Source organism: Macrobrachium nipponense, chromosome 26, assembly GCF_015104395.2.
Source record: "Macrobrachium nipponense isolate FS-2020 chromosome 26, ASM1510439v2, whole genome shotgun sequence".
In the NCBI taxonomy this organism is placed as follows: Eukaryota; Metazoa; Arthropoda; class Malacostraca; order Decapoda; family Palaemonidae; genus Macrobrachium; species Macrobrachium nipponense.
The window spans coordinates 29,474,192-29,500,063 of NC_087215.1; the positions used below are offsets into that span (position 1 = coordinate 29,474,192).

At 40.4% G+C, this 25,872-nt stretch overlaps 1 protein-coding gene across 1 annotated transcript in view; it reads left to right on the forward strand.

Annotated features, from left to right (window-relative positions):
* LOC135200115 (regulating synaptic membrane exocytosis protein 2-like) overlaps nt 1-25,872 on the forward strand; it is a 259,188-nt gene that overhangs the window by 223,677 nt on the left and 9,639 nt on the right. The window contains 5 exon segments of the mRNA XM_064228455.1: nt 1,479-4,549; nt 5,129-5,386; nt 12,628-12,765; nt 17,199-17,343; nt 25,078-25,289. Coding sequence (XP_064084525.1) covers nt 1,479-4,549; nt 5,129-5,386; nt 12,628-12,765; nt 17,199-17,343; nt 25,078-25,289 — 3,824 coding nt within the window.

Consider the following 25,872-nt stretch of genomic DNA (forward strand, 5'->3'; position numbering starts at 1 on the left):
AAGAAAGGTGCTAGCAGTGTGCATAGTTTCCCCGCAATGAAGATTCAGTTAAACTTGTTAGTTTTGTCATGACATTTGACGGTGACCAACACCTACGTGGAGGTCACAGTGCTGTAGTAGTGAAGAGGAAGAAGAAGAAATCTCATGACCTGAACTTCAGCAGATGCATCGGATGTTTAGCTTTACTAACCATCACTGATAGAGAGTATACTATTATTCACCCCCCACCCCCACGTTTGCGACCTTTCACCTCTCGTCAACATCATTTGATTCTTCTGTACCTCAACAAAACACGATTGGTGAATTCCAGGTCAAAATGAAGGATGGTGAACATAATTCCGTTTGCTGTGACAGGGCAGTGAGTCTTGTCGAGAAAAGAGGTCGTGTTCATTCTAAAAGAACTGCCGATTTGTTCATATTGTCCCCTTTGTTCTCTCTCTCAATATCAGATTTCATAAAGTAATAATTATGTTACTATCCGAAGCTTAGCAACTTTATGTGAACCAGCACGATAAAGCGATATTTAGACTTAAGTGTAGAATTAAGAGTTTGTGTTTTTTTTTTTTTTTTTTTTTAAATCAGTGTTTCATAATATTTGCTGTCTAAAATTCGATTCTGGTGTGTGGATGTAAAAGCTTGTAGGTCATGATTGTGTCTGATGTGGAGTTTGGTCCTTTAATGATTAATCTTAGACGTGTTTTTAGTTTCATTTAAATGAATGTCTCAATATAACTGGTGCTCATTTTCTCTTCGTACCATTTCTGCTTCTCCGCCTTCTGTTCACCTGTCAGTAGATGAATATAATATGTGATAATATACCTTTACTTTCCTTCTACAAATGCCTTATGTGGAGTAACCCCTTATTTTCACTTCCATTCAAAATTCTATTTTGCTGCAAGAAGCCTTTTTCGATTACTCTCAGAAATAGTGAAGAAATAATGATCCGATAATTAGAATCTATTAGACTAAATGTTAGAACTGAGAGGTCATGGTTTCACTAGATTCCTTGATTAGATTTTAGTTTGGATATTAGTAGCACTGACCAAAAGATATTGCTCAGTGACAGCTGACCCGTGTGGTTACAAGGTCCTTTCAATTAGCATTATGATATCTATAGGCTGTTAGGTCCACACCTAACCCTCGGAGATACTGTACTTAATGACGTGTAAATATCCAAAGTGTATAAGATGGTAAAAGATGCTTTTCATGATGATGTCCACTAGCATCTTTTATTCTCTGAATCATACCTCTTTTGACATTTTCATTTTGATGATAAGTTACTTCTTAAATGAGTTCAGTTTTTAATGGCTTCTCATCATCATCTCCTTATTCTTGCTCTTCTTCTTTTGAGTCCTTCTTGCACTGCTACTACTTTATATACTCACTCTAAAGCGACCTTTTCCATCAGGTTTAACTAATTCAGTGTTCCTTTCTTTCTTTTCCTTCTCTAACCTAACCTATTCCTTCCTCACAAGCAGTAGGCGGCACCCGAGTAGCTTGAAGAGCCATGCCCACAGCTATGACATCACCTTGGACGACCCGACAATCCTCACTGAATTCGACCACGACTACGAAACAAGCCGCAGTCTGTCCCGTAGTCTTATGGACACTGTTAGGCCACTAGTGAGTCCTGTACGCCGTCCTCCTTCTTTGAGAAGGTCTCTGTCGATGGGTGTGTCTCCAGCTGTGACCAGAAGTGCGCCACACTTGGCCGTCCAACCCCGCCAGACTCCGCATCCACGAAGTAGCGTATTGCGAAGCCATACGTCACTTAATGTTTCACCACAGACACGACCTCGCCATAGACTTCAAAAAAGTCATAGTCTTGGCGAAACTGATAAACACTGGCTTTACTACCATAACTCAGATATGTTGGCTGACCAATGGGAGATTGGAAGGTCAATACGGGATCCTGGTCACAGAGGTCGGTCAAGGTCATTGACCAGAGATGACTTAGGTTTAAGGACTCATCCTAAAAAGACTGTAACGTATGAGGATGAAATATTTTCCAAGCGAAGAGTCAAAGATTCTTCCGCTATCTCCCAAAGCTCACTTTCAGTTGATAAATCAGTGCCTTATGAGTCCGGTTTAGTGGTAAGGGAACAAATGCCAGATAGTTATATATCTAAGGTAAGAGGTCATTCTCAAAGAGAAACCTTTAGTGATCTACATGATACAGAAATTGCCAGAGTGCCTGCCAGAGAGGCCTATCAGAGTATATATCGTCGTCGTAATTCTGGGCTTGCGGATGGACACAGTGCAGGAACTTATTACGGGTATGATTCTGAATACAGTGGGGCAGAGACTGAAGTGTTCCTTTCAGATAGATCCTTAGATAGATCATTTAGTTTAGAACAGTTAGATGAGAGAGATTTAAATTCTGAGCTGAAAAGAGGACTTGGTAAACCACTGTTGAGTAAAAAATCAGGCAAGTTAGTTGGAAGCAATGATGATGAGATTTTTGCAACTTCTTTACGAGCAATGCGTGAAGGTTCGAGCCATTCGTTGCCAAGAATGCGTCGCTCAGCAGGCGGTCATGTTCGGAGGACGTTTACCAGAGCAAACACAGAAAGTTCATTACTTAAGGGACCAAACAAAAATATTCAATTAGATATGGTATGGAGACCATCCAAAAATGATCCTGAGGCTCTTTATAGAGTTCCTCTTCGGGAATCTAGCGTTGATGAACCTCCATTAGAGGATCAGAGACCTCTTGATGCCACTAGAGGCCTGCAAAGCAATCCTTCTTTAGCTCATATGTTTGACAGAAATATTGGTCCTGAAAAATATGATTCCTGTGGATCAGATGATGTATTTATGGAACAGAGGAGGCTCGAACCTCCCCGAGAGTATGATAAGGGTTATGTACCAGAGGGAAATCCCCTTTCAGAAGGTCAGCACCAAGAAAGGTTTCGATCAAGATCACTGGACCAAAGTAGATACCCTCATGGACCTCCTCCACCAGTAGACAGGTATCATGAGCCTGCCAATTCGGCTGATCATGACCATTTACATGAACAAGGAGCGGTTATGGAAAGTGAAAGATTCAGAGACCCAGTACCAGGAGAAGAACGAGATAGATATCGGGAGCATAGCAGCCCTAGGGACCAAGAAAGGTATAGGGAACAAAATAGGTATAGAGAGCAAGAAATGAGAGGATGTGAAGTTTATGTAGATCAAGATCCTAGAGGTCAAGACAGATACAGAAGACAAGAGCAAAATGAACAAGATGGGTACAGAGACCAAGAAAGATATAGAGACCATAGCCCCAGAAATCAAGAAGGGTACAAGGAGCAAGATTCAAGGGAGCAGGATAGGTACAGAGAGCAAAGTCCCAAGGACCAAGAACGCTACAGAGAGCAAGAACAAATTAGGTATAGAGAACAAGATCCCAGAGCTGATGAACGATATAGAGAAGACAGTTTTGCAAATGACAGATACCCAGAACAAATGGATGAAAGATACAGAGAGCAAATGCGAATGCATAAACATGGCGAGTCTTACAGAGAGCCAGTACCACCAGACAAGGAAAGGTATAGAGATCAAGATATTTTAGACAGTGAAAGATATAGAGAGCAAGAAAGATATAGAGAACAAGAAAGATACAGAGACCAAGAAGGTCTTTCAAGAAGGCAAAGTTCCATGAATGACGACAGACAGAGAAGACCAGAAGATATGGATCAGAGACCCTACAAGGATTCTGTTGATGGGAGAAGATATGTAGATGCACCAGAGTCACGAAGATATAGAGATAGTGGAGCAGAGTTTGATAGGTATCATGACCGTAGTGATCCAGAACTGGTATATCAAAGAGGCCACCCTCCACAGGGATATGGCAGACAGACAGAAGATGGCTATTATCATGAAGGCCCAGGAAATACTTGCAGAGATGGCTTGGAATGGGAGAGGCGTGGTGGTGGTTATGACGGTATGGAAAGAAAACATGGGGACCATTTTGATTATGAAAACCAAAAATACCGAGATTCTCAATACCATCCGGATGGTCCTAGAGATCAGCGGTATCCCCCTAGCGGCCATGACTCCAACTATCCTCCTTATGACCCTGCAAGACCGCATGACCGACGGGACACAGCTTCTCACCTGCACACTCCGCACCCTCACGACCTCGCTCATGCACATGCCCACCCTAACACCACCCATGGCCACTCTTCTAACACCCACCAGACTTATGGAGACCCATCCTATCCTGTAGTAGAAACCAATCCTGTAAATCATCCTCCTCCTGACACAGACTTAGTTGCAGAGGGTGAAAGCCCAGACTTAGACAGACCCCTTACTCCTCGAGTACGCCACAGCTCCTCAGTTAGCATTAATGAGCACCCTGAGTACTTTGAATTTGACGCCAATAGTCCCCCTAGTACGGAGCCTCGCGCAGACGCTGATGTAGACCCTTCTTCTAACCCTGCTAGTGACTTTAGCCATCGGGTGACCCCCTTCGGGCCCTCTGGAGTCTACGACGGATCAAGTAAACGTGGTCAGCTGGGTAGGAGTCTCTCCACTAGTGAAGTCCCCGAGACGGAAAAAGCTGGTAGGTCAATGTGCCTGGCATGCTTGCGTCAACTGTGCTCCCCTATGTTTGTCCTCAGATCACCCCTGTTCTTCATAACTGGATGTGGGCAGCAGCTAGCTTCTAAAATGCCTATTTTGCCTTTGATGTTTTGTTTGTAAAATTAATTATTATTTATCCCATGCTGATGTCCTTCTGCCTGAATATACAAAGTTATTTGGTTTTGTTCCCCTGTGACAGATAATGATAGATACTGATTTTGTAAATTTTCAAGTAGTATGTATATATTTGCCTCAATTTTAAATATTTTATATTTTTTAAGTGATAAGTTAACTAACTGCTCTGCAACACTGACAAATTAATACTGACTGGAATACTGAATATTGCATGAAAATAGTAGATGACAGTAGTTGCCTGAGTCGTTACGAGCGAGCAACGCAACTTTTGCTCTCACATTCTCACCTGTGCGCTCTCTGCTCCTCTCTCTACCTCGGGCCAAATCCTTATCCTTGATCCTTTGTAATCCTGAATCCTCCTTAACTTTCCCTCCCTAAATACTCCACACATTCTCCTGCCCCTTCCACGCATGATGCCCTTCAGAGGTTGGAGTTGAGGGAGGAGCAGACGACAAAGGAGGCGAGGAGGCTTCTGCTGAAGGCGATGTAGAGGAGGTGGAGGGTGTAGTGGAGGAGGGTAACGAAGAGGTGGAGGAGGGGTGTGAGGAGACTGAAGAGGTGGTTGGTGAGGAGGAGGAGGAGGAGTGCCTGGAAGGGGAATGCAGCGTGGAAGGCTCCAACACCCCTCCAGACAATGGCGGCGGCTCCTCCAACCTTGATTCCCTCGACGTGGAGAAGCTGGGTAAGAGGGTCTGCTCTCCAAGACCCAGATCCCACCCCTCAGCTTATGTTGCCTCATCCTTTTCCCCCACGTGTAGTTATGTTGACTCTTCTGTTCCTGCTACTTCTGCTGCTGCTGCTGCTGAAGCTGCTGCTGCTGCTGCTGCTGCCTGTAGAGGGGTTTTCTTGTAACAGATAAATGCACCAGCAGGTAATGACCAGGAATGTCATGTGGTGTCCCTCCCTGTTTAGATAAGGGATACCTTCCTGGTTATTGCTGATAAGAAGTGCAATGTGTATATGTAGTTCATCCTCCATATACTTTCGAGGAGCACTTGGCCTATATTTCTTAATTTCTCTCAACTAAAATTCTATTTGCTGACTTTGATTTAACTTGAATTGTCTCAAGGAACCACAAGTTCCTTTTTTTATTCTTGCTCAAGACTTGGCCTAGTGCTGCGAAGTATATGGTAGGAAACACTGTAAGTTTTGTGTTGAGATTTTGCAGGGAAAATTTGTAATAACGAAATTAATTGGCTTAGCAATTTTACTAATCTACTAACCGTTTGGCAGATATTCTAAGAATATATTAACTTTAGAAAGTTTAACAGATGATGAGGTATGTACTGTGTAAAACCAATGCATACTGGCAAGACTATCTCTTAAATTTGTTGTGCTTGTAGATAGGAGTTTGTAATGAACTGTCCCATCACCAACTGCTGATACTAACAAGCACTGTTTTTTTTTCTTATTTCATTTCGGCACACATTTGCTCCCTCACATATTGATGTAATAATGTCTGTTTCAACAGTCTGTTATTTGTCGTCGGTATGAAACTTCCAGAATATTTTACTTGTGGAAAAAGCTGATTTTCTATTACAGTACCTTTAATTCTTCCTACAGGAGTGGTTGTTGTTTTTATATCTCCATAATGACAGATGTTATTATACATAGATACACGCACACACACATATATATGTGTATGTACAGATGCTTGTGTCCATTTGTTTGAGTGCTGTGTGTGTATGTGTGTGTATAAATATTTTGAGAGAACTTGAACAAATGAGAGAGATGAGTGAAAGAATACAGAAATATATTATAAGCGGCAGTTAAATCGACATCTACGAGTAACACACACGGAGCAACTGATACGAACTAGACTTAGAAGAGAATGATTCTTCTTATGAAGTAGCTTTTGACGTCTCAGCCGTTGACATATTTTGCCATTAGGCTCTGATAAGCAAACCTCCTCCTTTTCTGAGAGGTCCTTTTTCCTCTGTGGCTGGGTTTCTTTTATCTTCTTAACATATCTCTAAATTGTACCCTTCAGATACTTGCTCCTTTTTCCACTTTTTTCTTCTTTCCATAGATGCCTCCTCTCTCGGTCTCTTTGGCATGTACCTGTGATTTCAGCCTTTGGAATATCATTCTGCATAGCCTTGTTGGCTTCTTCATAACATATCTGGACAGCCTTTCTGAAAGTGGTTGAATAAACCTTAATCACTGCTATGCTTACGGAACCTTTTTCCTTCCTCTCTCTTCTCCCAATATTATTTCTGCTGTCAACACGTTGGATTAGTTCTTCACACATTTGGGCCTTTTTCATGAATAATACAATATGCCACTCCTGAACTAAGCAGCGATATTGTACTTGCTATGTAGTCGTCTGGAGTGGGTAGCAACCAGAATAGAACAGGTGAAGGGCCTGCAACTTCATTCCAGAATAATTGCAAAGAGCCCCGGTGTTAACACCCACTAAGTGGGAAAGAGTAAATATACCATAATTTTTCTGGGTGACTCATTCCATTCATCCTTCAAAAGCCAGAATCTCTTTCTTTGGAGTCAATCCCCATTCATTCTCTTCCTCGTTTTGTTTCATGTCTAGTGAAGGGTTTTAGGTTGCCCATCCCATCATCTTTTATATTTAGATTACGGAAGGAGAAAGAGAAAGAGTTTATGCTCTTGTGAAGTCCCATTAATGTTGTTTGCTAAATTCACTTGGTTATTCTGATTGTCTGAATTTTTATTCAGTTTTAGGGCCGTTTTCCATCTGCAGATTAAGCTGAGTGAACGTAACCTTGGACATCTCCATTATGTCCCCTTATATTTTCTAATTAAGTATTCACTGGATTCTTTCTTATCCGTGAGCTTGTGGTAAAGAGGTTTTCATTTTTCCAGGTGTTCATGTGCGCCCTTTCTACGAGATCCCCTGTGCCTTTCATTGCTCGCCATCTTACTGCTTCTATGTCTGCTATTCTCTCTGTTTGTTGTTCTTCCTGTCTCATCACATGTCCAACCCATCTCACTGTCTGGGATCCTAGCCTGTTGTTCAGCCTCTGGGAACTACTGGGCAGTGTAGAGGTCTTTTCCTTTATTTTGGAAATGGGCGCCAGGGAAGCCAATCCTTCGACTTGATGACCTTGTCATTTGTCACTTCATTTGGTAACCTTGTAATATGGGATTCATATTACTAATGACACTGAGCAGATTCCCTCGAAATGGTTACTTGGGAACTGCTGCTCCAGTGACAAAGATAAACGTCTCCGTTTAAAATCTTTTCAGAACTTAAGACATGAATCCAGTCTTCTGACTAAGGTGAAATTCATGATGGTACAGATAATATAATTCAAGCATAAAAAGTGGCTACCATTTCCTTTTAGTTTAAAAAGTCCAGGGCTTTGAATTTACATGATACATTGGTGGAATCGTATGCTTCCTAAGTTGTGTGTGTGTGTGTCTGTGGTGCGTGAGAGAGAGGCAGCGTTTATCCTTTTGTCTTCTCTAGAATTACAAGCATTGGGACCCTTAGCTGTCTGAATTTTTATTTTCAAACTAAATGCAGAATTTCTTTTTAAGAAAGAATGGGTTGATATCCTGATTTTAATAGGTAGCAGTTTTGGACCAGGAAAGTATTTTTGGCTTCGTGAACATTTTCCAGAAATACTTTGAAATTGAATGAGACGATAGGAATTCAAGAGGAATTTCAGACGCCTTTTTACAGGTAACTTGGTTAAGAAAAGTGTGATAAGTTCATAACAGTTTGTGATGTGAATTAGAAAGAGTTTCTTACTAATACAAAAGGCAGATAATGCACCAACTTCAGAGAACTACGGTAACTTTATTATGGAAAGATTTAAAAAAAGCAACCACAGACATCTTATAAATATCTCTTTCTTTAAATCTAAATGTACCACTTTATTTTCGCTGTACTGTAATGGATGATTTTTTAAATTCATTGAGTTTTACTATTCATTCATTTCACTCTTTCTTTCTTTCGAAGGCTAAGTGTTTACTTTAAAAAGTATATATAATTCCACGACCTTATTGCTTCTTGTCAATGAGAGAAGCCCGAATTTCTCCTTTTGCTGATTATTCTCAAGCAGTCGGTGCCCAGTTTTTTCCTCTGACTACTCTAGGTCTTAAATTTGAATCCTTCCATAGAACTAACTAAATCAAAGAGCCCAAAAAATTATTATTATTAATATTATTGCTGAAATGTTTGGGTACTTCCGCCTTCCTTACGCTGTGTTTTGAATAATTCTGCAATATTCTAGACTTATTTACATGTTAAGTTCATTAAATACCTCGATGTCAGGTCCTTCCTACCAAGACCTTTGTTTATTAAGGAAAAACTTTCATTATCCGATTGGCGTCGTTTCATGAACTATTTGGAGTTATTTAGGGAAGCGATTTTGTAAGGAAAGGTAGTCAGATATTTCATTTGTAAACACTTCATGTGAGCATCTCAAAATCAAAACCTTCAGTTTATGTATTTGGCTTAGCAGCAGCTTTTCAAAATTGAATAGTTTACTAACACAAATTATGTAAATATATATATATATATATATATATATATATATATATATATATATATATATATATATATATATCATATATATACATACATACATACAGTCGACCCCCCGGATTCGCGGTCTCGCCTATTTGCTGATTTTTCTATGGAACATTATACTCGTTATTCACGGTATTTTTCATAGGGTATTTTTCATAGGGTATAAGCATTTTTAGATGTTTTTTTTAGGTGTTGAAACAATCAAAGTAGGCCTTTATAAGTGATTTTAGAGGGGTTTTAAGTATTCGCAGATCTCAGCTATTAACTAAGGTTGTGGTACACATACCTCGTGAATACCTGGAGTCAACTGTATATACAGGGTGGGGCAAATCAAATGCCGTTGTTTTGATAGGCTATTAGGAAAAGTAAAACAATACTTACAGAATTATTTGTTGTTTCATTCGAATCAGTATACAATGCCGTTTGTGTGATCACTTTTTGAAGATGGCATCAGGAAGATGGTGGCCATCTGTAGCGATGTAATGTTGAAGGCGATGTCTGAAGTTTTCGGCTGCTCTTCGGCACATCTCAAGGGGTATTGCAACGATTTTCTCCCGAATTTGCATCTTCAGTTCTTCCAAATTGTGTGGCCGACTTCTGAACACTTTCTCCACACAATTTGGAAAAATTGAAGATGCAAATTCGGGAGAAAATCGCTGCAATACCCCTTGAGATGTGCCGAAGAGCAGCCGAAAACTTCAGACATCGCCTTCAACATTACATCGCTACAGATGGCCACCATCTTCCTGATGCCATCTTCAAAAAGTGATCACACAAACGGCATTGTATACTGATTCGAATAAAACAACAAATAATTCTGTAAGTATTGTTTTACTTTTCCTTATAGCCTATCAAAACTAGGGCATTTGATTTGCCCCACCCTGTATATACATACATACATACATATATATTTAAATCTATATGTGAGTGCATGTATGTGTTTGAAATTAGAATGTTGAGACTTTTTCCGAGGGTTCTAAAGCAAAAGCGAAGCGAATAATCTAAGACCTAGAACCAGATGACTAATGGGAAGGAAACATTTTTTATGAGAGACAAATATTATTTTAAGAGAACGTTTTTTCTTTGCAATTCATCTGTATCTTGCAGTGCTTTCCCATAAGACGTGGACTATGGCATTTCCCTTATTTCGTACACGAAGTTACTGAAAAGAACTTTATTATGCCGTCCAGATAATCGTAAAACCCAAAATTTGAGACACTATTCTCTTCTCACAAAAGCCGATATAAGAACACATCACCTGGATGATTTTGTGACCTTGGCACTCACAGATGCATTGTGGGAAATGAAGTCACCGTGGCACCCTTGAGCATGAGTTTTGTGATCAGAAGTATTATGTTTCCGTAATCGCTTTCTTTAGTAAGGTCTCTGAAACCTTTCATTTTTTTAATATGCGCGATTGTATTCAAAACCAGCTGGTCAGTAGCTGGCTAAACAGCGGTCTTGAATCTGTTATACCTGTCCTTTATTTTTTCTTTTGGAGTCTGCAATGGTGTATTGTGCTAATTCTGTCCTTCTTTTTGAAAATCATTTGTAATGATCTGTAACCTGATTCGTTTTAGTCTCGTTCTGTCCACTGACAAGCTCTGCCCTACCCATTCCTTCTCGGCAGCCGGAATATATCCTTGGCTGGCGTCTCTCAGCGATGCCATATTGTCATTCAAACCTCACTGAAATTTCGGTAGACGTATCTAGAGAATAATGGGGTCTACTGTGCTGCAAAACCCCTAGGATACTTTTTGAATGAAATGATACATCCTGGCTACCTAGGATAATTTTGACTACTGTGTAGGATGCAATCTGACTGCGTAGGATGCATTCTGACTAGTTAGGATGCATTCTGGCTGCGTAGGATGCATTCTGACTAGTTAGGATGCAGTCTGACTGCGTAGGATGCATTCTGACTAGTTAGGATGCAGTCTGACTTTTTAGGATGCATTCTGACTAGTTAGGATGCAGTCTGACTGCGTAGGATGTATTCTGACTGCTTAGGATGTATTCTGACTGCGTAGGATACATTCTTACTGCTTACGATATGCGACTATACTGATTGCCAGGGATACATGCTGGTTGTCTAGAAGGACAGAAGAGGGAATTGTCGCTGAATTGCAGAGTCGTTCTGAGAGAAAAACTGCCATGGCAACCACAGAAGTAAAACTGGATCTGAGGGAACCTCCTCTGGCATTTCAGCTGGATGACTCCTTTCAGTTACCAAGACACATCTAAGAGTTACGGAAACAGAATCTCGCCTTGAATCACGCACACGGACACACGCACATACACACATTGGCGCGCGTGCGCCTGTGTCACTTCCCATGGAATGCTCATCAGTGCACCCAGAGACGAATTTTCTTTACGATCGAGGGATACTTCCACCCCCACCCCTTCATAAAAAAAAAAAAAAAAAAAAAAAAAAAAAATCAGGAAATGTCACCGAACCTAAATTTTGAAAAGAATTCTGTTTCAGTATCTTCCTCCCAATTCGCTGATTTCGTCATGAAATGCGGACAAAAATAATTGCATGTACGTTTATGTATATGTAAATCTTTGATGGCAGTGCGATGTGTTCATAAACTGCAAGTAAGCGAAAGAAGAGAGAGTAGAAGAAAAAATAAAAAGAGAGACAATAACTGCATGCTATTCTTCATGTTGTGGGAGTCACATTCTTGTTGTATGGTACACCTGTATGCGATGGATCGTTAGTTGGTTTTACTCTGATTCTCCTGTTGAATCTCATTTACATGTACGTTTGTACCATTTAGGGTTTCGATATCAGCTCATGATGAATACAGCGAACGTGATCACTACTTTTTTGCTTTACTCCAATAAGAATTATATTTGTAATCTCTGCTGACACCCTAAGCCTTCAGTAGATTGTTGATCCACATTGTAAGAAATTTATACTAATATAAGAGTACGCCTTCTGGTAATGTTCGTAGAACTCAGTTAGCACCACAGCTTACCTGCCCTTTACGTCACGAAAACCAGAATTAGCGCTTGTAGACTTGATCATACCACTGTAGTTTTATCTAAGTTTGAGCTATGATAGACTTAATGGGGATATTTGTTAAAGTGAGACTTAATGTCATCGATTAGCCGAGTCTAGCTTGACTTAGGTTCTGTTTGAGTCTCTGTTTCCAAAAGTCATGAATCAATTCAAACCTCATTTTGAATCGGCTGTAACTCCTGATTACCTTCAAACATAACTTCAGCAAAATTTAGGATGGGCGAGAGATAGTGTATTTCAATTGATGTCTTTTTTTTTTTCATTTCTATTTTCTGAGATGACGGACTTAGGCTTTCTTGGGCTCATGAGTCCAATTTAAAAAAAAAAAAAAAAAAAAAAAAAAGAAAGCTTGAGTCTGAACATAAGCTGAGCTTGGATTCCCCAGATGGCAGCTTGAGCGACTCAGCAGCTGGCATGCTCACCGTCGACGCCAAGGAAAGAAGAAGAGTGACCAATGGGAAGCAGGGCCAGTCTGGCGGCCTCTCCAAGAAGTCTTCGTCGACATCTAAGCTCTCTGATACCGGTAGGCTCAAACGCAAATTTTGCTTTTCTTCTCGTTCGTTTTCTCTCAGTTTTTTGTCTCGTTTTTCATTTTGATAGGAGCAGAACTGACATTATAAAAAAATAAATAAATAAATAAAGGAGACTGAAAACCTTAGATGATTTAAGCTGATATATAAAATGTTGTTCTTGTTACGTTCTATTTTAGCAATGATTTTGTGAAATTCCAGTCACTGACCCTCATGAATTTTAACGGGAGAAGATGAGGAAAGTGTTTGACATCCACTGAATAGTATATGTTTATTTTTATAAGCTAGTGCATATACATATGTGTTTCCTCGCACTGTGCCTAATTGTTAAAAGGTTTTCCTTATTTGATTTGGGAAATGAGCATTCTCAAAACTAGGATTAGTCATTTTGCTAATGTTATAAGAGTAATGTTTGAAGAATAAGTATTGTTATAAAAAAATCCTGAAGCAGAAGCATTGTTACTCTAGGTACTCCTCCCAGGAAGATGGATAAGACAAGATCATTGCTGCAAAATGTCTCTTTGAGTTAATGAGATTTTATTCATTTGTTTTAGAATGGACAAGTATTTCATGTAGCGTAACGGACACACCTCTTGTTCTTAATATAGGAATTGATGTAATAAAAGAAAGGAAATCCTTTTGTTTTTTTGGTCCGTTGTTATATAGATTAGGAAATTGAATATCTTGTAATATGCACGAGAAAACTGGGGTCATTTCTCCCAAATTCCCGGGAATGGGCTGAGCTTCAGTCAGATGTGAAAAGAGACCACCAACCTTGACTCAGGCGGTGTTAAAAGAGAGAGATGACGGACGGCCCTCTGTGAGAGTGGTCAGGCAGAGATGACTGATGCAGGAATGAGTGAGCCTGAGTGAGGTTATGAGCATAAGTGGCAGCCAGGAATATGGAGCGATGATTGGTCATTTGGATGGTAGATGATTGGCAGCAATATATTGATGTAGGTATGAAGGAGATAATGTAATGCATGATCAAAATATGAAAGAAGTGGGAAGTCACAAAATAGGCGAAGCAAGGAAGGAAGCGTGGTGTGTACAAACTATTGGTGACAGACTTGAATTGTTGGAATGCATGGAAGGATTGTTGAGCCTTTTCTTCTTTATGGAAGTGAAGTGTGGAGACTGAAAGCCAGTGAAAGAAAAGTTTGCGGCTGTCGAGATGAATCGTTTGTGTATTATCTTTGGCTTGAGAAGAATTGAAAGGGAGAGATTTGGGGAATGGAATTTAGAAGTTAGGCCAAAGGACAAGTGCTGGGACCTATGAGGTTATTCAGTGCGAAAAGAGAAATTGAGAATAAAAGAGTATTGAAGGTGTAACAGGAGGAAAACCTCGGAGTTGCACCATGAAACAACTGTTAGGAGAGGTGGGGAGTGGGGGGGGAGGAAGATGAGAGAAACAGAATATGAGCGGAGGTACAGTGAAAGAACTGATAGGGGTTGCAGTTAGGAGCCGAAGGGGCGCTGCAAATCACTTTCAAATCATGCACCGCCTGTGGTGCACTATCGTCACTAATCCCCAAGGGGGTGGGACTAAAGTGAAGATGCAGAAAGGAGGTGAAAAGGTTTGTGAAGGTGAAAGAATGATTCAGTATTTTGAGAGGGTTCGCACTCGGGGAAAGAATGGAAGGAGAGATGCTGGCGAAGAAAAGAACGCAGTTTGAAATGTTAGGAGGAAGGGGGTACAAAGACCCAGAAAATCCTATGAGATGGCGTGAAAGCTGAATCGGAGAGGAAGGAACCTAGACCTAACCTCCAGGAAATGTAAGAATACAAGCAAGTGAGGGAAAGGCGGGTTGTGGTACCGTGATGATAATGCTTTGGTTTAAATTTCCTGGATGCTAAATCTGTTTGTGCGTGCGTCTGTATTTTATATTTGAAGATGTTATCACCAACTAGGGAAGGTAGTCGAGGTCAAAATTGTCCTTATGATGGCGTCAGATATTATCCAGACAAGGGGGAGGGGGGAGGGTGAGGGACTTTTATTTTCGAATGCTTCATCAGTTTTCTCTCTTTGGCAAAAAATAGAGATGAAAAAGCTATCAGCCCCAAGAGTTTAATATATATTCAGTCCCTTAGAGAGGAGGTTTAGAATTCGCCTTGGAGGAAGATGTTTTTGGGAGAACTGACCTCAGCACTCGTAGTGATTCATGTGACCCAGAGAGCAGAGTTTACTTTCAGGCAGATTATTCCAAATTGCTATGTGAGTTTCTGCAGTGCCTAGCGACCTATCTCTCTTGATGTATTAGCAGGTAAAACGTCAAGAAAAAGAGGAGGTTTTTTCCCTGTTATTTCCACTTATTATTATTATTATATATAAATATAATCTTTCTGCAAATGTCTTGCCCTGTGTTGTCACTTTACTTTTTAATATACAATTAAATGGTCAGTGATGAAGCTTTTATTTCAATGTTCTGCAGACGAAGGGCATTCAATGTTTTCCTTCTTTCACCTTCTCCTTCTTTCTCCCCTTTTTGAAAAATGAGAAAGCAAGCCAGGTTGTTGTGGAACATTTCTAATGGATGCTCTTTGATTTTCCTTGCATACGAAGGGACAGACGTTTTGCTTTTCATATCCTGTTCTTGTGTGCAACTGTGAGTGTGTCTGCTCCCTGTTGAGAAAGCATGCAAGGAACCTTGAGAGACTTGTCACATCAGCATTATTCCCCCTCAAGAACAAGACTTATTTTCTTTCTCTTTTTTCTGTGTTTCCTGATGTGGTGGTCATTTTCCCAAAGATGTATGCGTGTGTGTACATACATATACAGAGCCCAACTTTTCCATGTGCTGTATATGTATGTGCACGCATGCGCATATATAGAATATAAATATATATATTATTTTTTCCATGTATGTGTGCGTGTATATACGTGCGTTTGTGTGTACGTACCCTGGTCTTACTTGTGCCCCGTGACTCCTTACCGCTGCTGCCTTCAGGTCGCAAACGGAAAATAGGTTTCCGGAGAAAGACTGGAAGCACTATTACCGTTCATCGGAGCGAGGAGATCTTACCGACGGGCTCCAGGCACCTGATGCGACGCATTTCCAGCCAGAGTAGCGAGGAAGCCGATGGGGATGACAGGTGTGGGCATGGGGGCATGATACCCCATGGGGCAAGCCCCCGCCCCATTGATGCCCGGGCCTCTGTGTAGTTGAAGCATAGTGGCTGGCCGACTAATGCGGCTCCTTAGAGCTCTTTCCAGTCCTTCCTTCCATTGATCTCGAAACCATTTGCCGCCCCCCCCCCACCCCCAACTCCACCCCACCCCTCTTATATCCTGCTCTCCAACCCTCCCCCCCTCGCCCCTCCAAATAAGCCCCCTCCCTCAACCCTTTAACCGCAGCCCTATCTTTGTCTCTTAATATTATTGTTCTCAACGTTTAATATCTCCCTCTTTTTTGGATAATCAGTGTCCTTAATCCCTTGAGTGTGTCTCCGCTAGCCTTGTGACTCTTAGCTACAAATTGAAGATAATGCACGGCGCTTTCTTTCATTCCCAAGCAAAGATTCTGCTTCTGTTCTCTGTCACTTCCTTTTTTTTTTGTCCTCAACTCTTATTCAATTCAATTTTGATTCAATTTCAAAAGACCATTGTCTTCTCAGTGTGATCAGTATTCAAACAACCCTGATAATTTTCATGTTCATGAGAAATGTTCTCTGTGAATTTTAGCTTGGGCACTTTAGACGTAAAGGCTTGACGTTTCCGGCTTGCAGAGTAGAGTAACTGAAGACTGGGATCTCATTAAAGCGCAGTAGAGTGAGCCACATAGTTTTAAACCAATTCAGACTGGCTGTGCAGAACCATTTAAAAACTAAACCTACTGCAGGAGACTTATCTTGGGAGCATTAAGGAAGGTAGTCTCAGAGCTGAATTCGAGAACGGGGTCCCAAAGTTGGCTCTTGGGTGGACCTGGAATCAGACGTAAGGGCTGTAGTCGTTGTTGTAAGACCCCTCCAGCATCAAAAAGGATATGATTTCCAATCCATTTCTTTCCCAACCAACTTACGTCTGGTTCAAGATTCCCGCCTCTGCCAATTCTTCATTCTTGAATTCTGCTCTTAGTTTAGCATGATTGCATTTCACAGCAGTTTCTCTTACAAGTTTGACATGATATGTGGGAATGACAGTATATATGATATTTTTTTTTTTATTCTAGGCTCTCCTAGGCAGTCATGATTCTTCATCTGCCAAGAGTTGAAACCATGAATTTTGACAATTTTGTACACTAGCTACTAGAATTTTGCCTAGATTGCCTTGCCACCTCATTTAGCAGCCTCTATGCCTGGGTATTCGGGGCACGCTACGGACCTCAGTGCCCTCGGCCAGAATTTTGATACAGGCGGCCATTTTGGTAGTAGTGCCGGCTAGTTAGCGTTGTAGTGTTGACAGCATTGCGTTTTGCCTCCTCCGCAGAGGGCGGTAGAAAGCCTAGTACTAGTGGAGTGAAGCGGTCGCAGGAGGTGATTCCAACCACTAGCCACCAGGCTCGCTTGGCTAAACAGCCCTCTAAGGATTCCAACGATGGTAGCATGAATAGCGTCAGTTCTGAAGGCTCTTCGTAAGTATTCGCATCTGCGATTCGGAGTCGAATTCATTGAGGACCCTGGACTAGAGACTTACAGGCTGACTAGAACGCTGCTGCTGATGCACTGACTGACCTTTGTGATTTGAGTTCCTCATTCCTTACAGAGTTCTAGTCAGTCTTGGGACTCAGATCCTTCTCTAGAATTCCCTCCTTTCACCAGGATATTCCCAAAGGTTCCTGCTGTCCATAGCATCCACTTTTCCAGTCCCGTTACGAAGAAACTGAATGAAAACGTACACACATAGCTACTTTACTCATATTTAGCCAGCACCAGGTAACTCTAGTTTGTCACAAATATCACATCAGCTTCCCCAAACATCCCGTAGTCACAATGCAGGAAACACCTCAGTCATTGAAAAGAAAAAATATGGATGTGATTTGGGGGAAGTTGTATAGGTCACCATCTAACGATTGTGTCCTAAACGTTCTCCTCGAATACAGCAGGAACCTCGGGAGTTACAGGGAAAAAGATTCATTCACCTCTCCTCACCTTCCTGATGTGATCATTTGCCTATCCAGTTAACTCTCTCTCTCTCTCTCTCTCTCTCTCTCTCTCTCTCTCTCTCTCTCTCTCTCTGTACAACAATTCGGGTCTATTACCAAATACAGTTTACTTCATGACACGGAGTCATCGACAGTTAACTCGTCCTTGACATTTTAAACCCCGGAATATTCTTAGTCACCTCTCTCTCTCTCTCTCTCTCTCTCTCTCTCTCTCTCTTGTAATCCAGCCTTTGTGTACAGAAACCAACACTAATTAATCTAGTGCTCCTCGTGCCATGATACCCATAGAGTTCTCACACCTACCATCATCGCCCTCCACTCCATCCCGTACCGTAATAGTAAGTGAATAATATCCTGTTCTTTTGAAGAATGATCACCTCAGGATGATGTGGATTCCCTTGACAAGACTCACTCCCCTACGAACTTTCTCTGAGTTTCCATCATACCCTCAGGACCCACAAATACTGTACTTGATGAATGAGACTTTACACAGTTAATCCTTGATCACACTTCCATGACATTCATTCTGTTTCAGAAAGAAAACATGTTTTTTTTCTTTTCAGGATGTTAAAAAAATTGTATTCCAGTTTTTTCTTTGTCTATCAGTCTATGTATTTTACAGTCACCCATATCTCTCTCTCTCTCTCTCTCTCTCTCTCTCTCTCTCTCTCTCTCTCTCTCTCTCTCTCTATTTTCTTGTTATATAAATACACACTTACTTATATATTAATATATAATGTTATATGTACTAGATATATATTATATATATATATATACTATATAGATATATATATATATATTACATATAATTATATATATATATATATATATATATATATATATAGATATATATATACTATATATATATATATTATATATACAGATATATATATATATACTATATATATATATATATATATATATGTAATGTGTGTAAATACATATATCACCTCCAGTGTCTGAAGGGCACCTAGATCTTTCATAGTACCTCACCTGTCAGTAATTAAGTCTAAAGGTTGTGCAACAACTTAAGATTAAGGATCACTATTAATTAACTTTATTATATCACATTACTAACCGAACTGTCTATAGATTAAATAGCGTAGGGGTTAATTCCCTGTGGCCCTGTTCTACTGGGAGGACTCCAGTTGCCAAATTCATAATGTCCTTCAGTGGCCCTTATTATTATTATTTTTTTTATTGTTATTATGACTACTATTATTGTTATTTTTATGAATCTCCTGTCCAAATTTCCTTAATATTTGTGGCACTATATTACTAAGAGTAGCATCATCCAAGGTCCCCAGGTAGAACTGGCCTTCTTCCACTCAGAGAGTCTCAAATAGCCCTTTCTCTTGTAAATAATTTCTTGTAAATATGGAATTATAAATACTGGTAAGAGTGAGAGAGGCCGCTCTGTGGCCTCCCTCTCCGCAAAGCGAAGATCAGTTAATTATTCTGCTTTAAATGAGTGACGTGAAAATGAACCACCAGAACGAAAAAGTCAAGGCCGCCAATAACTCGTTCCACATGACCCCCTTTCATCCCATCAAGGTCGTGCTCGATTGGAACGATTCAAACGCGTTCTTCTTTTGTTTCACTAGAAGCAGGATGCACGTCTTCCCTCTACCCCGACCCCACTCCTTCCCCCGCCCTCCATGGCTGTAGAATATCCTAGATTATGCACCGGAAAAACCACACACAGAAACGAGAGGGGGTTGCATGCAGATTCCCTCTCGCCTGGAGATATGTCTATCTACCATCAGCCTTCACGTAGGCGTCACTCAAGTGTGCTCTTTTGGTTCCCTTCTAGTTCTGTCCTCGGTTCTTAGATTTCCTCAACGCTTCCTTAACTAGACTCTGAAGTGTTTTCCGTTACTCAAAATCAAGTGTGAGGGCCACATCCATCAGTGTGTGACAAATCTATGGCTGAAATATGTTACGAATAATCATATTCTGGATGACTGAAGCAGTTATGTTGTATCATTAAGGCTGGAAGAAAACCATCTGTTACTTCAACCCTTGTCGAGTCCTTCTTCTCTTTGTCGTCCCCTGAAAGGTCACTTGTCGTATCCCTGATGTGTTCTTCGGTGTTAGAACTTGCAAACTCCCTCCTCACCCTCCTGTTGTGACCGACAGCACAACATCTGCTCTATTTCCTACTCCATTGAATTGTACATAGTAGTGTCCCCTTTATCGTGTGATCAGTTGTCACTCAGCTGTTTTATTATTTACATTGGTCATTTGTACATAGCAAGTGGTGTCATTTGTAAATACGCTAACTAAATGGGACGATGGAGGGACTTTTAGAAGTATTGATAAAAACGCTTCAACTGAGAATCATGGGAGGAAAAATAATTGAAAGTTAGTATATTGGTGCTCGGCTGCCCTAGTCTGAGGTTCGGGTGATTAGCTTTCGTCATGGGGGGAGAAAACCTGAAGGTGAATCATTTCGGAATGATTCGAAATGTAGGCGGTGCGCTTCCATTGTACTATGTGATGTTTAGCTTTAGCATTCAGTAACCTTGGATTTATTGATCCTTATAAGGTGGAGCCTGTTAGGTTAGATGTTGATCAGCGTTGGTTCGTAAGGAGTTTAATCATCAGAGTTTTGTGATTTAGGGAGCTCATTATTATCCCAGTCCTTGAAGTGTAGAATTTTAATCGTTGTATTTCAAACTTGTGAGATTTAGATGACTGGGCGTTCAGAGATTTCAGTCTTAGCATCTTAACATGTAAGGTTTTAGATATAACAGTCCGTAAGAAACATGTGTCTAGTAACTCTAAGGAAAAACTGTGATTTTGGTGTCAGGCTGATCAAGTCTTTGAAAAGTAGAAAGTAAGCAACTTGAAAAAGAGAGTTAGGTGTCACAGAGGTTTTTGTGTCGAACAACTGCATTCTGAGATGCCTGTGTCATACCACTGTCTAACGTGTGGTCAGTAACTCAGCATTCATCACGGGATTTAGGTATTCAGCAACTGAAAACTGGAAAACATAAGTCTTGAGTCAAAGATATGGTTATATAGCTTATTGGTGGAAACCTCTTGATGGTCAATTTGGATTATGTTGCTTTCTTACATAGAGAATAGTTTGCATGTTAGACAAGAACCCTTTCCAGCGATCACTGCCTTTTTATTCATTTATTTATTTATTTATTTATTTATTTATTGGAAGGTGCATCGTCAGTTATATGGAAGGCTTTATGAAAATTCGACCAATAAAGACATTTCAATTTAATTTGTTCCGTGAAACACATTTGAAGGGACGAGTCTGTGGATTTGCCAGTAACTACTTTTCAACAGTTGCCCATAGATAACGAATGAAAAAGAAAATGGGAAAACGAAACGTTTCGCCACTTTCCCACCGAATAAATTATCTAATTACTGCAAAATTATTTCTAGTATAAATAGTTTTGCATAAACTGTTCGCTTCCATGTAAATAAATGTACTCGAGTCCCTAACAGATTTTGACAGGAGCTCATCGCAAATTCTCTCTCTCTCTCTCTCTCTCTCTCTCTCTCTCTCTCTCTCTCTCTCTCTCTCCTCACTGTAAATCAACGTATCCTGGTTTATCTTCATATTTAGACTGATCTGACATGCAAACATCTACTAGGAATGCTAAGAGGATGGATTGGATCATTGTGTTTATTATTAATGAATTCATAATAGTCACTGATGAGTTTACACAAGGTTCCAAAAATGTCATTTATGATTTCTCGCTGTCCAGTAGTCAGCCCAGTTGCTTCGAATCCGATGCTTGCCTGTGACCACACAGTTCAGCTTTTGACTCACTTTGTGATGGACTTGTAAAGCAGTTAGTCAATGGTATCTGCTTTGGTAGGAAGTTACCAGTAGATGACCTGCACCGTGGCAGTGGATTTGTGTTTAGAAATCGTCACATCCCATCGAAGTTCCCGACCGATTCCTCAGAATTCAAAGTGGTCCTTCGGAACCAATGCTGTGTCAATCCGTTTCTGAAGTGATTCTAAAAAAGTCAAAGATTTTAAATGAATTTCTCAAGTGATTCCTCAAAATTTCACTCAGTTTCTAAATTGATTCCGTAGAACTCATAGAATGTCACTCGGTTGCTAAATTGATTCTTTAGAACTCATAGAATTTCACTTAGTTTCTCAAGTAATTCCTCAGAAATCGTATGATTTGACTCGGTATTTCAAATGATTCCTCAGAAGTCACAGAACGTCACTCAGTGGTCGAAGTGAATCCTCGTGTGCTAAAAGTTCACTCATTTTCTGAAACGAATCTTCAAAAGTCAGATTATCAATCCTTTTCTTAAATGATTCCTTGAATCCGTTTCTGACGCGACTCCTCGGGAATCGTAGAATTTAACACAGAAACTTGCAGATTCCTCAGAAGTCGTAGAATTTTGCTCTAAGTTGCTCGGGTGATTCCTCAAAAGCCATAGGATTTCATGTGGTTTCTCGAGAGATTCCTCAGTAGTCATGGAATCTCACTCAATTTGTCAATTTGTCCTTTAGACATTTTAAAGCACTTAAATAGATTTGCGTACTCAGGCGATTGATCATGCCCGCCCACTTACAAAACAGTAGAAAGATTATTGATTGATTGATTGGTACATTTCTGTAGACCTGGCGTTACAGCAGAAAATTCTGTCCTGAGGTTTGTGAGATGAGCAACGACGTATACCGGGAATAGACACACTTGCAGGAATCATTTGCCAGTTTTCTTTATTTTCTGCGTCACTAAAAGTCAATCATTCTGACCGCACAGACACCACGAGTGTTTTCAGATGTCCTTCAATTTTAAGCTCCAAATTTCGAAACTTGCTTCTGGATGTGGATTTTGGGCTCCATGTCTCAAATATCAGATCTTGAGTGGGATTGATTTGTACACTAAATTTTGAGTGCCAAATTTTTAATGTTAGATTCTGAAATGTACATTGTATCGCAAATTGTGTATACCATGTTACCTATGCAATTTCTCCATTGGATTTGAACTCGACATTAAAATTCGGTTTGCAGATTTAATAATGTAGTTCTCGAATTCGTCCACGGAAACGGCCATTAGTTCGTCTCTTCAAGCAACTAGAGACTAAGTAGATTCACATCAAGCGTGTATTTGATGTCTAGGCCAGTCCCTTACGACGCTCCTGATTGGCTGTTGATAAGCCAATCACAGGGCTGGAAACTCTCAGTCTCTCTCGAGAGTTCACATGGGTTGGAGCTACGTCCCACCTCTCCTAAGGGATACGTCTTTCAAAAGTACCCCTCAGGAGAGGTGGAACATCCATCCTGCCTATGTGAACTCTCGAGAGAGACTGAGAGTTTCCAGCCCTGTAATTGGCTTATCAACAGCCCAATCAGGAGCGTCGTAAGGGACTGGCCTAGACATCAAATGCAAGGTTGATGTGAATGTACTATTATTATTATCATTATTAAATGAAACCTATTCATACGGGACAAGCCCACAGGCAGGTCCCATTGACTCGAAATTCAAGCTGCCAAAGAATATGGTGGCCTTTCGGAAGATGTAAGAGTAAGTAAAGGGAAATAGAATAAGAAGAGAGACCACTTACTGGAAAAGAACAAAGAATCAATAAACAGATGATACCCAATCGTAGCCACCGTTTCTAAATAGAAAACCCACTTGCCCGGTGCCCAGGTGCCGTAGAAAAGAATGAGCACTTGTAGTCAGTATGACGTAGTTTGTCTGTAGCATCCTGAAAGCGCGCTCCTGAAGATGGCGGTGGGTGAATCCGTCCCTCTCCCCACCCCCTCCCCTTCTCGCCGAGGGGGCTGGGGAAGGGAGGAGGAGGCGGATCAATCTCTCCCCCTTTTTCCCATGAAAATGATTTTTGTTGCAAATTTCTCCCACATCTATATTTCTGATGCACTTGTCCGGCAACTGCCAGGCTTAATTAATCTTGTAGTCCCTAAATGAAATCACAGGTATTGAGAGGTGGGTGGGACCAGTTTTGTCTGTGTGATCACTTGGTTATTATTATTATTATTATTATTATTATTATTATTATTATTATTATTATTATTATTATTAATGTCGTGGTTTTCTTTAGTTTACAATTGTATCATATTCGTAGTTGCTGCTTCTGTTTTTTTTTTATCAAAATGATTATTATTGAACTAAGGAACCTCCGTAGCGAGGCTATAATATTGACAATTAAAAGCCACAGTAGTGTTAGAAATATATTTTTGTACAATGCTGAAAATTACAATGTACAAAAATATATTTTTTACACTTCTGTGGTTTTTAATTGTTCATTATTATTATTATTATTATTATTATTATTTTATTATTATTATTATTATTATTATTATTATTATTATTATTATTATTATTATTATTATTATTATTATATTGCTAATGTTGATGTCTTTTTATCAATTATTATTATTATTATTACAAATGTTCCTCTTTAGTTGTGAGCGATATTACCGTTGTAGTTTTTACCCTCAATTACATCTCTGTGATTTTTATTATTATCTCATCATTGTTGTTAATGAATTGCTGTAGCGAAGGCAAAAAAAAAAAAAAAAAAAAAAAAGTTTAGGGAAGAGTTCCTATGAGCAAGACCTCCTATTATTTCACCCACACCGCTTCCTCCAGCTCTCCACAGTAAGACGTTGTCCTTTCTCCGCATGTCATGTCACCGAGACCCTCTCTGTATCTGTAGTAGAGACCCCTTCCTTCCTTCCGTAGTAGACGCTTCTGAATGTATGCCACCATTTCGTTAGGAGTTTGGTGTTCAGTGTTCCAAAAATCTGTGTTCACTCGCTTTGAAGTGTGTGCGCGCAAATGTGCGTTATGTGTACTGTCAGTTTTAGTTCTTAACATGAGATTTATTTTCCTCAATTCAGATTCTGCTTTGAAGTCACGATTAAACTCAAGTCACAGTCCCCGGCCCCCTCCCCGCCCCCCTGGATCATCTGTCTTTTGCACTGTATAATAATGCCTAGACTCCCATACCATGAAGCACTTTTTTTTTTCTTTCTTTTTGGCACGACCCTGTGGAAACTGCTAAAGTACTTTGTTACTCGTATCGACAGTATCCTATTGTCATTCATTTTAGGAAACGTTCACTGAAAGATCAGAGTAGACAGCTAATCAAATATGACAGAGAAAATTCACTAGTTTGACTTTAAGTAAGTAAGTAAGTGAAGCTGCGGGCCTGGCTCCGTTGTGACTCTACCTTCTTGCCATTGCAGTCGAGTGCCTGGCATGCGTCTGAGCACCGACGGGCAGCTGAGCGAGTTCATCGAAGGCCTGGGTCCCGGGCAGCTCGTGGGAAGACAAGTGCTAGCCTCCCCGGCCTTGGGAGACATTCAGCTGTCGATGTGCGAGAGAAAGAGTAAGCTGGAAGTCGAAGTCATTCGAGCGAGGGGCCTTCAGTGTAAGCCTGGGGCCCGGATAGTGCCTGGTAAGTCACTGTGTTTGGGACACGAGTAGAGGAGACGAAAGCTGTCATAAAGCGACACGCTTTCTCCTCTAATTGTCAGGGAGAAAGTTAAGGGATCACGCTAAGGGTGCTGGCTAGTTTCACTTCTTTCTCTGGCCCTTTCTTCTCTAGAAAGTAAACCGTGTAGATTCGTTCTCTGCTGGGAAGAGAGAACGAGAATTCAAACAGAAAACCATTGGCTCGAAAAGAGTCGTTAGCGGACGAAGCCAGCCAGACAGACATATTACTTTGGAGGAGGACTTGATCTTGAACACATACCGGTCAGAGGACTCAGAAGAAAGAGTAGCTGCTTTTTACCAAAAGGTCATTTGTGTTAGGAAGAGCAAAATGACATCAGACTTGTGTAAAGAATTTGGCTTTAGTTTAATAGTCAACCGAGGGTCTCACTTGAGGATTAATATTTCCATCATTCTCATTATTCGGAGGGAATAGGGAATCATTCTAAACGACCCTCATCAACTTGTAAAACCTTCAGATCAAAACGCTTTTTTTAGGAAAAATTTAAACATTCTTAACAAACATTTATGCTAAGAAGGGGTATATA